General features: G+C 43.7%; 1 protein-coding gene across 1 annotated transcript in view; it reads right to left on the bottom strand.

Moving 5' to 3' along the window:
- The window catches only part of LOC139369925 (copine-5-like), a 353,457-nt gene that overhangs the window by 251,855 nt on the left and 84,102 nt on the right, over positions 1 to 17,500 (bottom strand). The window contains exons 7-8 of the mRNA XM_071109208.1: positions 15,396 to 15,410; positions 14,905 to 14,981 (exon numbers count right to left, since the gene is read on the bottom strand). Coding sequence (XP_070965309.1) covers positions 14,905 to 14,981; positions 15,396 to 15,410 — 92 coding nt within the window. The remainder of the gene's footprint in view (positions 1 to 14,904; positions 14,982 to 15,395; positions 15,411 to 17,500) is intronic.

Here is a 17,500-nt window from a genome sequence, read left to right as displayed (position 1 = left end):
TAGGGTTATATATATATATATATATATAGCTTGGTGTGATGGTAGGGTTATGTATATATATATATATATATATATATATATATAGCTTGGTGTGATGGTAGGGTTATGTATATATATATATATATATATATATATATATAGCTTGTTGTGACGGTAGGGTTATATATATATATATATATATATAGCTTGGTGTGACGGTAGGGTTATATATATATATATATATATATAGCTTGGTGTGACGGTAGGGTTATATATATATACAGTATATCACAAAAGTAAGTACACCCCTCACATTTTTGTAAATATTTGAGTATATCTTTTCATGTGACGACACTGAAGAAATGACACTTTGCTACAATGTGAAGTAGTGAGTGTACAGCTTGTATAACAGTGTACATTTGCTGTCCCCTCAAAATAACTCAACACACAGCCATTAATGTCTAAACCGCTGGCAACAAAAGTGAGTACACCCCTAAGTGAAAATGTCCAAATTGGGCCCAAAGTGTCAATATTTTGTGTGGCCACCGTCATTTTCCAGCACTGCCTTAACCCTCTTGGGCATGGAGTTCCCCAGAGCTTCACAGGTTGCAAAGAACTATATATATATATATATATATAGCTTGGTGTGATGGCAGGGTTATATATATATAACCCTATCAACACACCAACCTATATAGATATATTACCCTACCATCACACCAACCTATATATATATATAACCCTATCAACACACCAACCTATATATATATAACCCTATCAACACACCAACCTATATATACATATATAACCCTACCATCACACCAACCTATATATATATATAACCCTACCGTCACACCAACCTATATATATATAACCCTACCAACACACCAACCTATATATATATATAACCCTACCAACACACCAACCTATATATATATATAACCCTACCGTCACACCAACCTATATATATATAACCCTACCAACACACCAAGGTATATATATATATAACCCTATCAACACACCAAGCTATATATACATATATAACCCTACCATCACACCAACCTATATATATATATATAACCCTACCGTCACACCAACCTATATATATATATAACCCTATCAACACACCAAGCTATATATACATATATAACCCTATCAACACACCAACCTATATATATATATATATATATAACCCTACCGTCACACCAAGCTATATATACATATATAACCCTATCAACACACCAACCTATATATATATATATAACCCTACCGTCACACCAACCTATATATATATATAACCCTACCGTCACACCAACCTATATATATATATAACCCTACCAACACACCAAGCTATATATATATATAACCCTATCAACACACCAACCTATATATATATATATAACCCTACCGTCACACCAACCTATATATATATATAACCCTACCAACACACCAAGCTATATATACATATATAACCCTACCATCACACCAACCTATATATATATATATAACCCTACCGTCACACCAACCTATATATATATATAACCCTATCAACACACCAAGCTATATATACATATATAACCCTACCATCACACCAACCTATATATATATATATATATATAACCCTACCGTCACACCAACCTATATATATATATATAACCCTATCAACACACCAAGCTATATATACATATATAACCCTACCATCACACCAACCTATATATATATAACCCTACCATCACACCAAGCTATATATATATAACCCTATCATCACACCAAGCTATATATATATATAACCCTACCGTCACACCAACCTATATATATATATAACCCTACCATCACACCAACCTATATATATATAACCCTACCATCACACCAACCTATATATATATAACCCTATCATCACACCAAGCTATATATATATATAACCCTACCGTCACACCAACCTATATATATATATAACCCTACCATCACACCAACCTATATATATATAACCCTACCATCACACCAAGCTATATATGTATATATATGTGTAAAGTAGTTAGTGGAGAAAATGGAGAGAGAGAGAAGTCAAAGAACAGAGCTTTCTTCAGTTACAAATACCTTTCTCTGAAACAGTTTTCTGTTGAAGAACAAAAGTTAGAGAACAATCTCTGAGTTTCAGGACCTTTTTAGCGGAATAAAGTGGAACATTTTAATGCTTCTGCAGTTCCAAAACCTTTTTTTTTTACACAGAGATCAGTCGCACACAATGATCTCTCAGTCAAAAACTATTTCATTTTTTTTGTTTTTTTTTGTTGAGAAAATCGTTTTCATAATTATCATCATTTTCCAATTGAATCTCTTTGGTAGTTGAATAATATGCAGAAAGGAGAAAGGTGATCACTCAAATTGAGTGTTCGCAGTAGAACGTCTATTCAACGAATGCCTTTTGTATCCCTTTGTTATTTTAAGAAGGAATTGTTCACCTTCTGTCATATTAAATGAAGTTCCATTTAATATAGAGCACATGGACAATTCAAAAAATAAAACAAGTGTATGTGATTAAAGGCTTGTGTCCTCTGTCAACCCTGTGTCACTTCTAGGAAGATTATAAGCAACATAATCAACGTAAAAATCACAACTTTCTGTGATTAGTGATTCACTTTCATCTGTCCTTCTTTTTAAGGTCAAACCCTGTTGTGTGAACAGAGCCCTGACTTTAATAGAACTATTCCTTTCAGATCTGTTTTTAAAAATAAACATTGACGGTCTAATAGCTGATATCTACTACCACAGAGTAGTAGCAAGTCAGCTGGTTCTGCAGGCCATTTTCAGGTGTTTTGAGGTGGGAAACTGAACACGTGGAGTACAACGCGTCAACCCTGTTACCCACAGATAGACTGGCTGTTAGCGGACAGGATATCGTTTGTTAAACAGCCTATAAAGGTGACCTGTTTCTGTAAAATAAAACGTCACGTACTGTACAGGCATGCAGTGTAAAATGGGCCAGTACAGGAGGAAAGGGGACCGTCTTAGACAGCTGAGCTAAAGCCTAAGATATTCATTCAGGGAGTTAACGCACGTCTTCACGCCAGCGTGTCTGTCTGTCACCCAGCAACCTCGTGACACTTCCACCACTTCATCTCTGTGGGTCTGTCATTGTGAGAACCAGCAGGACTTCTCTGTTATCTGTTCTAGTCATCTTATTCTATGGTCCTATTCATGTTTCACATGGTTCTGTTCATGTGTTATATGGTTCTATTCATGTTTCATATGGTTCTGTTCATGTTTCATATGGTTCTATTCATGTTTCATATGGTTCTGTTCATGTTTCATATGGTTCTATTCATGTTTCATATGGTTCTATTCATGTTTCATATGGTTCTATTCATGTTTCATATGGTTCTGTTCATGTGTTATATGGTTCTATTCATGTTTCATATGGTTCTATTCATGTTTCATTTGGTTCTGTTCATGTGTTATATGATTCTATTCAAGTTTCATATGGTTCTATTTATATTCACCGAACGTTCCCTTCATTCTGCAACGCTTTCACTAATCACTACTGACAGAGCACATAACCTGTAAAGGACACACTCACTCTAACCAACTCTAATGCATGCCAAAACTTCTCCTCACCCTCTCCTCCTCTTCCTCCTCCTCCTCCTTTACCCATCTCTCATTCTCCTCTTGCCTTGGTGCCTCTCCTCTTTTCACCTCTATCCTATCACTCCTCTCCTCACCCTTTCTCCTCTCCTCTCCTCTCCTCTCCTCTCCTCTCCTCTCCTCTCCTCTCCTCTCCTCTCCTCACCCTTTCTCCTCTCCTCGCCTCTCCTCTCAGTACCTAATACAATATATTTCCTATTAGGCTTAAGCTAATAGCACTCTAAGCCCCATTTTTTTGTGAGCAACCTACATTCAAGTTATGTTATGCTAATCTAACAATGTCCGCCACAATGTAACAATGTAGTAACAGATGAGAGATGACTTTAAGTGTCAGATACGTCTTCTCTAGTACACACTCTCTAGTACACACTCTCTAGTACACACTCTCTAGTACACACTCACTAGTACACACTCTCTAGTACACACTCTCTAGTACACACTCTCTAGTACACACTCTTTAGTACACACTCTCTAGTACACACTCTCTAGTACACACTCTCTAGTACACACTCTTTAGTACACACTCTCTAGTACACACTCTTTAGTACACACTCTCTAGTACACACTCTCTAGTACACACTCTTTAGTACACACTCTTTAGTACACACACTCTAGTACACAGTCTTTAGTACACACTCTTTAGTACACACTCTTTAGTACACACTCTTTAGTACACACTCTTTAGTAGACACTCTCTAGTACACACTCCTTAGTACACACTCTGTAGTACACACTCTATAAACAGTTTGTTTTTCAAGGTGCAATGTGAGAGCAGACAGTAGTAGGTGTCTGCTAAACTGGATCATATCCAGCGTCACTTCTTAATTAACCAGTTAATGTCTGTCTGTCTGTCCGTCCGTCCGTCTGTCCCTCCCCTGTCTGTCTGTCCCTCCCCCTGTCCCTCCCCCTGTCTGTCTGTCTGTCTGTCTGTCTGTCTGTCTGTCTGTCTGTCTGTCTGTCTGTCTGTCCCTCCCTCCCTGCATGTGCAGCCTAATTCAAATTACCTAGCAACTAAACAGCCAAATTACATCTGCCTGCCGCCCCCTAACAACCAACAACCCAACATCATAGTCATTATTTTTCAGGCAGGGAGCGCAGAGTAAGAGAAAACAACACTGGTGTCGTTCTGGAGGAAAATATTAAAGATGCTATTCAATCAAACACCAACACCAGGTGGAAGTGGATATAGGACGAAAACAACTGTGAAATAAGCGATTCTCCAAGGAAGTTGTATGTAGGGAGGCAATTTGTTAGTCGGATAAAATCTCAAGGACAAGAACAACATATATGAATCAACCCCCCCCACCCAGTCTGTCTCTATCTGGTTGACTATATGGCTCGGTCCAACCTGTCTCCACCACACTGGCCCTCTAGGACTCCAACCACCCAGTCTGTCTCTATCTGGTTGAACTATATGGCTCGGTCCAACCTGTCTCCACCACACTGGCCCTCTAGGACTCCAACCACCCAGTCTGTCTCTATCTGGTTGACTATATGGCTCGGTCCAACCTGTCTCCACCACACTGGCCCTCTAGGACTCCAACCACCCAGTCTGTCTCTATCTGGTTGAACTATATGGCTCGGTCCAACCTGTCTCCACCACACTGGCCCTCTAGGACTCCAACCACCCAGTCTGTCTCTATCTGGTTGACTATATGGCTCGGTCCAACCTGTCTCCACCACACTGGCCCTCTAGGACTCCAACCACCCAGTCTGTCTCTATCTGGTTGAACTATATGGCTCGGTCCAACCTGTCTCCACCACACTGGCCCTCTAGGACTCCAACCACCCAGTCTGTCTCTATCTGGTTGACTATATGGCTCGGTCCAACCTGTCTCCACCACACTGGCCCTCTAGGACTCCAACCACCCAGTCTGTCTCTATCTGGTTGAACTATATGGCTCGGTCCAACCTGTCTCCACCACACTGGCCCTCTAGGACTCCAACCACCCAGTCTGTCTCTATCTGGTTGACTATATGGCTCGGTCCAACCTGTCTCCACCACACTGGCCCTCTAGGACTCCAACCACCCAGTCTGTCTCTATCTGGTTGAATTATATGGCTCGGTCCAACCTGTCTCCACCACACTGGCCCTCTAGGACTCCAACCACCCAATCTGTCTCTATCTGGTTGAACTATACGGCTCGGTCCCAAATTGAACCCCATTCCACACACCTTGTGCATTACTTTTGATTAGGCTCTGAGAAAAAGACAATATACTATGTAGGAAATAGGGACACAGGTTATTTATCTCAGTGGTTATGTAAATATAGGCAGAGAGGATATATTCTCCTCAATAAAATATGCATCCAAGCAAGACTGTACGGGGAGTAATATCCAGAACAGCAACAGAGCAGAGAGTTTGATGTTGAGATGAAACGAATGCCTTTTGTTGATGTACATCTCTCTCTTCCCCCCTCCCTCTCTTTTTTCTTTATTTCTCCTCCCTACACAGGGGTATTTAGTTGTGTTTGTCTCTCTCTCTCTCTCTCTCCTTGTCTCTATTTGTCTCTCTCTCTCTCCTTGTCTCTCTCTCCTTGTCTCTCTTCGTCTCTCTCTCTCCTTGTCTCTCTCTCTCTCCTTGTCTCTCTTTGTCTCTCTCTCTCTCTCTCCTTGTCTCTCTCTCTCTCCTTGTCTCTCTTTGTCTCTCTCTCTCTCTCTCTCTCCTTGTCTCTCATTGTCTCTCTCTCTCCTTGTCTCTCTTTGTCTCTCTCTCTCTCTCTCTCCTTGTCTCTCATTCTCTCTCTCTCTCCTTGTCTCTCTTTGTCTCTCTCTCTCTCTCTCTCTCTCTCTCTCTCTCTCTCTCTCTCTCTCTCTCCTTGTCTCTCTTTGTCTCTCTCTCTCTCCTTGTTTCTCTTTGTCTCTCTTTGTCTCTCTCGCTCTCCTTGTCTCTCTTTGTCTCTCTCTCTCTCCTTGTCTCTCTTTGTCTCTCTCTCTCTCCTTGTCTCTCTTTGTCTCTCTCTCTCTCCTTGTCTCTCTTTGTCTCTCTCTCTCTCTCCTTGTCTCTCTCTCTCCGTGGCTCTCTTTGTCTCCCTCTCTCTCTCTCTCTCTCTCTCCTTGTCTCTCTTTGTCTCTCTTTGTCTCTCTTTGTCTCTCTTTGTCTCTCTCTCTCTCTCTCTCTCTCTCTCTCTCTCTCTCTCTCTCTCCTTGTCTCTCTTTGTCTCTCTCTCTCTCCTTGTCTCTCTTTGTCTCTCTTTGTCTCTCTCGCTCTCCTTGTCTCTCTTTGTTTCTCTCTCTCTCCTTGTCTCTCTTTGTCTCTCTCTCTCCTTGTCTCTCTGTGTCTCTCTTTGTCTCTCTCGCTCTCCTTGTCTTTCTTTGTCTCTCTCTCTCTCCTTGTCTCTCTTTGTCTCTCTCTCTCGCACTCAATCTATATATCTCTCCCTCCAAAAGGTTAGAAATACTGTTGGTGTAAGTGTTTCTACACTTGGTCCTGAATCTCTGGATTTCAGTCATGACCTACTTCCTCACGGCACAAACATTCTATTGCCTTACCCAGAAACTTCCAAATACAGGTTTTGGTTGAATAAAGGCTAATCACAAATCACTGTACAACCAATTAAAGCTGTAGCTGGGTCGTTAGTCAGTAGGCGTGTCACTTGTGAGCAGTAGGCGTGTCACTTGTAACTTAACAATATAATATCATTAAGAAATAATTACAATATAACCACTAAAGAATATGGTTTAATTAATAAATAACGTCAGGAAGAGTCTGCTGAGTCCTTGGGGCAGATCTGCTCATCATGCATTCATTACTGTTCTGTAATAATTACCAGCTAGTCTCTGAGTCTCCTCTCTCCAGACACAAGGAGAGGCCCTTGACAATAGAAGTGGAACAGAAATAAATCAAGGTATAAAACAGCACGCTCTCTTTTCAGACAAACACACAAACACCACCTCACACCTGTCTTGTCAAATGGCTGCCCTCCTCACACAAGCTTCTTCTTCTTCTTCTTCTTCTTCTTCTTCTTCTTCTTGTTCTACTTCTTCTTGTTCTTGTTCTTCTTCTTCTTCTTGTTCTTCTTCTTCTTCTTCTTCTTCTTCTTCTTCTTCTTCTTCTTCTTCTTGTTCTACTTCTTCTTGTTCTTCTTCTTCTACTTCTTCTACTTCTACTTCTTTGCCCACCTCCCTCCCTCCCTCCCTCCCTCCCTCCCTCCCTCCCTCCCTCCCTCCCTCCCTCCCTCCCTCCCTGTCTGACTACCTTCCAGCAAGACAATGACAGCTTCCTAATTAAATGAGATTAAAGCCAGTAGTACAATTACATGAGAGAGAGGAGAGGAGAACCAAAATACACACTGGCTTTTTCTATATTACGTGAGGGCAGGCACTGATAAAAAAAAATGTGTGTGTGTGCTTGAGACAGCTAGAGAGCACTTGTGTGATTCTCCAACATGTGTGTGCGTATGGGAGAATTTGTGAATGTGTGTGTGTGCTTGTGTGTGTGTACATGCATGAGTGTGTGTGAGAGAAAGAGAAAGAGAGCGAGAGAGAGAGAGAGAGGGGGAGAGAGGCCCACAAAATGAGGTGGAAACTGAGCTGCACTTCCTAACCTCCTGCCCAATGTATGACCATATTAGAGAGACACATTTCCCTCAGATTACACAGATCCACAAAGAATTTGAAAACAAATCCAATTTTGATAAACTCCCATATCTACTGGGTGAAATTCCACAGTGTGCCATCACAGCAGCAAGATGTGTGACCTGTTGCCACGAGAAAAGGGCAACCAGTGAAGAACACACACCATTGTAAATACACAATACTTATGTTTATTTATTTTCCCTTGTGTACTTGAACCATTTGTACATTGTTACAACACTGTATATGTATAATATGACATTTGCAATGTCTTTATTGTTTTGAAACTTCTGTATGTGTAATGTTTACTGTTCATTTTTATTGTTTATTTCACTTTTGTATATTATCTACCTCACTTGCTTTGGCAATGTTAACACATGTTTCCCATGCCAATAAAGCCCCTTGAATTGAATTGAATTGAGAGACCGTGTGTCACAGCCTCTCCCACTACTACTCACACAGCCTCTCCCACTACTACTCACACAGCCTCTCCCACTACTACTCACACAGCCTCTCCCACTACTACTCACACAGCCTCTCCCACTACTACTCACACAGCCTCTCCCACTACTACTCACACAGCCTCTCCCACTACTATTCACACAGCCTCTCCCACTACTACTCACACAGCCTCTCCCACTACTACTCACACAGCCTCTCCCACTACTACTCACACAGCCTCTCCCACTACTACTCACACAGCCTCTCCCACTACTACTCACACAGCCTCTCCCACTACTACTCACACAGCCTCTCCCACTACTACTCACACAGCCTCTCCCACTACTATTCAGACCTCTTGACATCTATGACCAGTGGGGGGGCGTTGTACAAAACAAAGTCATCAGCGATTGGATCGTTTATAACCAATCAGCGTATCAAAGCTAATGGCACATTTTCAAAGTACCACGTATGTCCCGACTCTGGCCCAACCCATTGGTTTCAGAACCAATCAGACAGTCCTGAATGTGTTTGCACTCAGTGAAGGGTCTGGAATGTATCCAGACTCATTGTGAAGAAGAAAGTGACATCCGTGGGCGTGGCATAGCGTCTGGGCGGAGCCAGGTGATACCTGCACCATACAGCATTCTGTGTGTTAGATGATCCTTCCATGCCGTCGCCCTACGGGTGGCAAATACACCCACACACAGCCCAGACAGTTGGATATCAGCTCAAAGCTCATTAATCCTCAACAACATGATCTACAGTACAGATCTTCCTTCTAGATGCCTGCAGCTCCCTCCATGATCAGTCCATGTCTGCTGTAATAAAGCACCGGCCGTAAGGGTAAACAGGCAGTGTTGTGCTTTAATCATGGAGTAAACAGACACAGTCCCACGACCACCACTTTCACCCCTGTGACGCACTTCTATCCCCTCTGTCAGGTCCATCACACTCCAACACAATAAACACACCACTCCTACTCACTTCCTTCATTTATCATCCTCTTCAGCCCCTCATTCAGACTCCTCAGCCCCTCATTCAGACTCCTCAGCCCCTCATTCAGACTCCTCAGCCCCTCATTCAGACTCCTCAGCCCCTCATTCAGACTCCTCAGCCCCTCATTCAGACTCCTCAGCCCCTCATTCAGACTCTTCAGCCCCTCATTCAGACTCTTCAGCCCCTCATTCAGACTCCTCAGCCCCTCATTCAGACTCTTCAGCCCCTCATTCAGACTCCTCAGCCCCTCATTCATCCTCTTCAGCCCCTCATTCAGACTCCTCAGCCCCTCATTCAGACTCCTCAGCCCCTCATTCACACTCCTCATCCCCTCATTCAGACTCCTCAGCCCCTCATTCAGACTCTTCAGCCCCTCATTCAGACTCCTCAGGCCCTCATTCAGACTCTTCAGCCCCTCATTCAGACTCCTCAGCCCCTCATTCAGACTCCTCAGCCCCTCATTCAGACTCCTCAGCCCCTCATTCAGACTCTTCAGCCCCTCATTCAGACTCCTCAGCCCCTCATTCAGACTCCTCAGCCCCTCATTCAGCCTCTTCAGCCCCTCATTCAGACTCCTCAGCCCTTCATTCAGACTCCTCAGCCCCTCATTCAGACTCTTCAGCCCCTCATTCAGACTCCTCAGCCCCTCATTCAGACTCTTCAGCCCTTCATTCAGACTCCTCAGCCCCTCATTCATCCTCTTCAGCCCCTCATTCAGACTCTTCAGCCCCTCATTCAGACTCCTCAGCCCCTCATTCAGACTCTTCAGCCCCTCATTCAGACTCCTCAGCCCCTCATTCAGACTCCTCAGCCCCTCATTCATCCTCTTCAGCCCCTCATTCAGACTCCTCAGCCCCTCATTCAGACTCTTCAGCCCCTCATTCAGACTCCTCAGCCCCTCATTCAGACTCCTCAGCCCCTCATTCATCCTCTTCAGCCTCTCATTCAGACTCCTCAGCCCCTCATTCAGACTCTTCAGCCCCTCATTCAGACTCCTCACCCCCTCATTCATCCTCTTCAGCCCCTCATTCAGACTCCTCAGCCCCTCATTCATCCTCTTCAGCCCCTCATTCAGACTCCTCAGCCCCTCATTCATCCTCTTCAGCCCCTCATTCAGACTCCTCAGCCCCTCATTCATCCTCTTCAGCCCCTCATTCAGACTCCTCAGCCCCTCATTCATCCTCTTCAGCCCCTCATTCATCTTCTTCAGCCCCTCATTCCGACTCCTCAGCCCCTCATTCAGACTCCTCAGCCCCTCATTCAGACTCCTCAGCCCCTCAGTCATCCTCTTCAGCCCCTAATTCATCCTCTTCAGCAGAGTGGCATTGACTAAAATACAGTAGAATAGAATACAGTATATATATATATATATATATGAGATGAGTAAAGCAGTATGTAAACACTATGAAAGTGACTAGTGTTCCATTATTAAAGTGACCAGTGATTCCAAGTCTTATGTAAATAGGGCAGCAGCCTCTAAGGTGCAGGGTTGAGTAACCGGGTGGAAGTGGGCTAGTGATGGCTATTTAACAGTCTGATGGCCTTGAGATAGAAGCTGTTCTTCAGTCTCTATGTCCCAGCTTTGATGCACCGGTACTGACCTCACCTTCTGGATGGTAGCAGGGTGAACAGGCAGTGGCTCGGGTGGTTGATGTCTTTGATTATCTTTTTGGCCTTCCTGTGACATCGGGTGCTGTAGGTGTCCCGGAAGGCAGGTAGTTTGCCCCCGGTGATGTGTGGGCGGTGTAGTTGCCATACCAGTCAGTGATACAGCTCAATTGCTCATCTGTAAAAGCTTGTGGGGGTTAAAGATGCCAAGACAAATTTCTTCAGCCTCCTGAGGAGGCGTTGTTGCACCTTCTTCACCACACTGTCTGTGTGGGTGAACCATTTCAGATCGTCAGTGATGTGTATGGCAGGAAACTTGAAGCTTGTCACCTTCTCCACTGTGGTCCCGTCGATGTGGATAGTGGCGTGCTCCCTCTGCTGTTTCCTGAAGTGCACGATCAGCTCCTTCATTTTGTTGACGTTGAGTGAGAGGCTATTTTCTGTGCACCACTCTCCCAGGGCCCTCACCTCCTCCTTGTAAGCTGTCTCGTCATTGTTGGTAATCAGGCCTACTACTGTTGTGTCATCTGCAAAATTGATGACTGAGTGGGAGGCATGCGTGGCCACGCAGTCATGGGTGAACAGGGAGTACAGGAGAGGGCTGAGAACGCACCCTTGTGGCGCTCCTGTGTTGAGGATAGGGTAAAGTAGACGTGTTGTTTCCTACCTTCACCACCTGGGGGCGGCCCGTCAGGAAGTCCAGGACCCAGTTGCACAGGGCAGTTCAGACCCAAGGCTCGAGCTTAATGACGAGCTTGGAGGGTACTATGGTGTTGAAGGCTGAGCTGTAGTCAATGACCAGCATTCTTACATAGGTATTCCTTTTGTCCAGATGGGATAGGGCAGTATGCAGTGTGATGGCGATTGCATGGTCTGTGGATCTATTGGGGTGATAAGCAAATTGAAGTGGGTCTAGGGTGTTTGGTAAGGTAGTGGTGATTTGATCCTTAACTAGCCACTCAAAGTGCATTTAGTAATTTAGTTCAGTTACCTTTTGCTTTCTTGGGTACAGGAACAATGGTAGACATCTTGATGCAAATGTCCGTAAACACTCCAGCCAGCTGGTCTGCGCATGCTCTATGGACGCGGCTAGGGATTCCGTCTGGGCCGGCAGCCTTGCGAGGGTTAACATGCTTAAATATCTTACTCACGTCGGCCACGTTGGTGGCACTGTGTTATCCTCAAAACGGGACGTAATCTCATCCCTCTCTGCTCTTCATCCCCGACAACCTAAAACTCATCCTTCTCCTCTTCATCCCCTACAACCTAAAACTCATCCCTCTCTCCTCTTCATCCCCGACAACCTAAAACTCATCTCTCTCCCCTCTTCATCCCCTAAACCTAAAACTCATCCCTCTCCTCTTCATCCCCTACAACATTAAACTCATCCCTCTCCTCTTCATCCCCTACAACCTAAAACTCATCCCTCTGTCCTCTACACCCCCATGGTTGTACGCCAGCCGTTTAGCAGCAGACTAATTGTAGTAATTCTGGTTCAGTGCCTCACCCTGTTCTCAAATGACAATAATTATACATCAGTCGGAACAAGTCCAATTGATTTATTTATCGTTCTTTCTCTCTCCTTCTACTTCCCTTTCCCCTTCTTTTATTTTTAGTCATCTTTTTTTCTCCTTCCTTTTCCTGCGTTTCTCTCCCTCTTCTGTCAACATGGTTTCATCAGAACATGTCAGAAATTAGACTTTACTGGAGTAAACCACACACTGCTGTCTTTTTGTTGATAAAGCCTTCTAGTGCAAACCTCCGTCCATACCTTACCTCAATGTAAATGACAGACATACGAGTCATCAGATCACAGGGATGGTTAACTCTAGAGGTCTCGTTGATCACTACAGAATTAGCTCAAACTGAATTTAGTTGTTGATTTTGCTCTGTATATGAAATGATTGGCAGAGTCCACTGCACCTTGATGCTCTGGTGTCTCCAGGGCAGTGCAGGATGTTAATGGAGGACTTCATTGTTGAGGATTGCACATAGAATATTGGACGATAGTATGGGAATTCTGGTATTTATATACAATTTCCCAATTTTTCTGAGAATACATTCCACTCCAGCGCTAGGTGTCCATTCAGAGGGCAGCCGTTTCTGTTTTACAGTTCTAATTATGTCTTCAGAGAAACATGATTGCAAATAAAACCCTTTTTGAGATTTTCCCTAGAAGAACCACTTATTGAAGTACACAGACTGATACAGCTCTCTGTGTAGATTCATAGTGTATCTGAGTTCTGTATTGCAGTTCTATCCGGTTTTTACACCATTGGCAGACTGTGTACACCATTGTCAGACTGTGTACATCATTGTCAGACTGTGTAAACCATTGGCAGACTGTGTACATCATTGGCAGACTGTGTACATCATTGTCAGACTGTGTAAACCATTGGCAGACTGTGTACATCATTGTCAGACTGTGTACATCATTGTCAGACTGTGTAAACCATTGGCAGACTGTGTACACCATTGTCAGACTGTGTACACCATTGGCAGACTGTGTACACCATTGTCAGACTGTGTACACCATTGGCAGACTGTGTACACCATTGGCAGACTGTGTACACCATTGGCAGACTGTGTACACCATTGTCAGACTGTGTACACCATTGGCAGACTGTGTACACCATTGGCAGACTGTGTACACCATTGGCAGACTGTGTACACCATTGGCAGACTGTGTACACCATTGGCAGATTTTTATATACACAAAAAATAAGGTCATTTTTGGTTTTGTACACAGTCATACAATAAGTGGGTAGAAAAGTCCATCTTAGACGAGTTCATGGGGTGTAACTATCTCAGAAGACGATCTGTCTATCTGGTCAAAATCACTCAAAATCACACAGGTGCCCTTCCACCCTGTAACTTGTCATTATGTCCCCAGAGAAACCTACGTTCAAATAAAGCTCCTATTTATTATTTTACTACAGGCAGAAGGAGTTGTTATTGTCCGGATGACCCCAAAGGGCTAGTTCTTTTATTTTTAAAATGTGAGTCGGTTGACTGAAATATACAAAATGTTAGGCTATTATCAAATGAAACACAATACTTTTCTCACCTTTGGGCTATGATCTAAACTATGCCTCTGGGGTCACAATGGCCCCAGTCGGTAGCATGAGGGTTACGTTAACAGAAAGCAAATAGAGGTGATCAGAGATTTCAGCACTATGGACAGCTGTGAAACCAGAGGGGGAATGGGGGTTACCTAGTCGGTTGTACAACTGAATGCATCTTCCTCATTTAACCCGACCCCTCTGAATCAGAGAGATGAATCATAATCGACATCCACGGCACCCAGGGAGCAGTGGGTTAACTGCCTCGTTCAGGGACAGAACCTTTCGGTTACTGGCCCAATGCCCTAACCACTAGGCTACAGAGATCTGGCGTTCAGCACCACAGGACAGAGGCCAACCTGTCAACCGTAATAGTCTCCTTTAGGATAGTGCTTCTCTAACCTCTCCTCGGGGAACACCCAACCACACGCCATCTATTCCAGAACCAGCACACCCGATTCAAACTTGTGAACTAATCGTCAAGCTACTTTAGGGCCACAAATAAATTGTAAAACGACGAGTCGCTGAGGAGAGGTTTGAGAACCACTTTAGGACAACAGTGGTTAAAAAACAGAGCTGATATCTGAGACTGACTCACCCCAGTGGTTTCTCCAGTCGACTGGCAGGTGACCCCACGATCTCCCCCAGAGTACAGAACACCTGACCCAAGAAGTCCTGAGAGGGTGACAAGGAGGGAGGTGGAAAGAGAGAGAGAGAACAGAGAGAGAGTGCGAGAGAGAGAATTAGAGAGTGGGAGAGAGCGGGAGAGAGCAAGAGAGAGAGAGAGAGAGAGAGACAGAAAGACAGAAAGAGACAGAGACAGAGACAGAAAGAGAGACAGGATGGAGGAGGCATAGGGTTACGAAGGGAAGACCCAGGGAGAGGGACAGTCAACATGGATGTAGGGAAACAACAACGTGGGGTGAACATTAGACAAGGTGATGGGATAGTGAAACAAGGGAACGAGGTCATATACAGAGGTTAGCAGAGTGTGTTCCATGTGTTACAACTGTGTGCGTTTTCTGTATATCTAGCTACAATATCGCTACAGCTACAGTGCTGAAGGAGAGGAGAGAGGCAGAGACGTACGTTGACATCAGATGGCTTCCAGAAGGGGAGAGCAGGCAGCAGGGTCAACAACAACAACAACAACAACAGAACACATCATATACACACAAACACTACAATACCCAGAACACCCAGCACCGCTCAAACTAGGAAGTGTAGCAGGAGATAATACAGGTGAGATGTCATATAAGTACAAATATCAGGGTGAAATAAAATAAATAAAATCCTACAGTTGGAGATATAAAAACCTTGTTTAAAAAAAAATCTAAAGACATGAAATCATCTGTTAAATGGGTTCTTCAGTGTACGAAGACCTCTCGAAATGCCTTTTGTCCCAACAGTCTCCCAAACAACAGAATGTTATTCTCTTATTAGCATTCCAATAGTGACATGATGATTCATACATATGTAGGATCTTAATGTGAGCCAGTTTGCTACAGCAGGAAAATAATCCTGCCATAAGAACATTTTTGAATTATTATGTGGATTATAATTAATGGCTGTTTTTGTAGCGGTTGATATATTTTTATTTCGGGTCAAATCATGTCTGAATTTTCAAAGTGGAAATGACGAACTTTAGAACTTTAGAAGCCTCAAATACTCAACAAGTTTGCATGTTTGCAATTCTCGGTAATACAAGTGTGATCCAATTAAGATCCTACATCTGTACATCCCATTTATCCAATTAAAATGTGGAGACCAGTGGATAAAAACATTTCATGAGAAATGAAGATACATAATAATACTACAACTACTATACTACTACTACTACACATTGTTCACTGGATGCATACGATACAGGCGTACTGACCATACAGGAGGTGTGTCCTACTGTATGGTCATGGAGCCGTTGTATCCACTTCTAGAAACAACAACATTGTATGAACAAACAAACTGTTCATAACATTCTTTTCATACTGTATGGATATATACTGTATATATACAGTACCAGTCACTCATTCAAAGTTTTTGTTTATTTGTACGATTTTCTACATTGTAAAAGAATAGTGAAGACATCAAAACTATGAAATAACACATATGGAATCATATAGTAACCAAAAAAAGTGTTAAACAAACAAAAATATATTTCATATTTTAAATTCTTGAAACTAGCAACACTTTGCCTTGATGACAGCTTTGAACACTCTTGCAATTCTCCATTATGGTCCTGCGACCTCTGCTGTTTCCTGAAGTCCACGATCACCTTCTTTGGTTTTTTTTACCTTTAGAGAGAGGTTGTTTTCCTGGCACCACACTCCCAGAGCCCTCACCTCCTCCCTGTAGGTCGTCTCGTCATTGTTGGTAATCAAGCCTACTACTGTTGTGTCGTCTGCAAACTTGATGATTGAGTTGGAGGCGTGCTTGGCCACGCAGTCATAGGTGAACAGGGAGTACAGGAGAGGGCTGAGCACGCAACATTGTGGGGAGGGTCAGCAAAGTGGAGATGTTGTTTCCTACCCTCACCACCTGGGTGCAGCCCGTCAGGAAGTCCAGGTCCCAGTTGCACAGGGCGGGGTCGAGACCCAGGGTCTCAAGCTTAATGATGAGCTGTAGTCAATAAACAACATTCTTACATAGGTATTCCTCTTGTCCAGATGGGATAGGGCAGTGGGCAGTGTGATGGCGATTGCATGGTCTGTGGATCTATTGGGGCGGTAAGCAAATTAAACTGGGTCTAGGATGACAGGTAAGGTAGAGGTGATATGATCCTTAACTAGTCTCTCAAAGCACTTCATGATGACAGAAGTGAGTGCTATGGGGCGATAGTCTTTTAGTCCAGTTACCTTTGCTTTCTTGGGTACAGGATCAATGGAGGCCATCTTAAAGCATGTGGGGACAACAGACTGGGTTAGGGAGAGATTGAATATGTCTGTAAACACACCAGCCAGCTGGTCTGCGTTTGCTCTGAGGATGCGGCTAGGGATGCCGCGTCCTTGCGAGGGTTACAAAGTGGTTCAATGTCTCACTCACGTCGGTTACGGAGAAGTAGAGCCCACAGTCCTTGGTAGCCGGTCGCGTCGGTGGCACTGTGTTATCCTCAAAGCGGGAAAAGAAGGTGTTTAGCTTGTGCGGAATCAACGTGACGTGGCTGGTTTTGTAGTTTGTGATTGTCTGCATACGTCTCG

This window comes from Oncorhynchus clarkii, chromosome 17, assembly GCF_045791955.1.
Source record: "Oncorhynchus clarkii lewisi isolate Uvic-CL-2024 chromosome 17, UVic_Ocla_1.0, whole genome shotgun sequence".
NCBI lineage: Eukaryota > Metazoa > Chordata > Actinopteri > Salmoniformes > Salmonidae > Oncorhynchus > Oncorhynchus clarkii.
The sequence above is the reverse complement of the archived record's forward strand: the minus strand, read 5'-3'. Positions and strand labels throughout refer to the sequence as shown.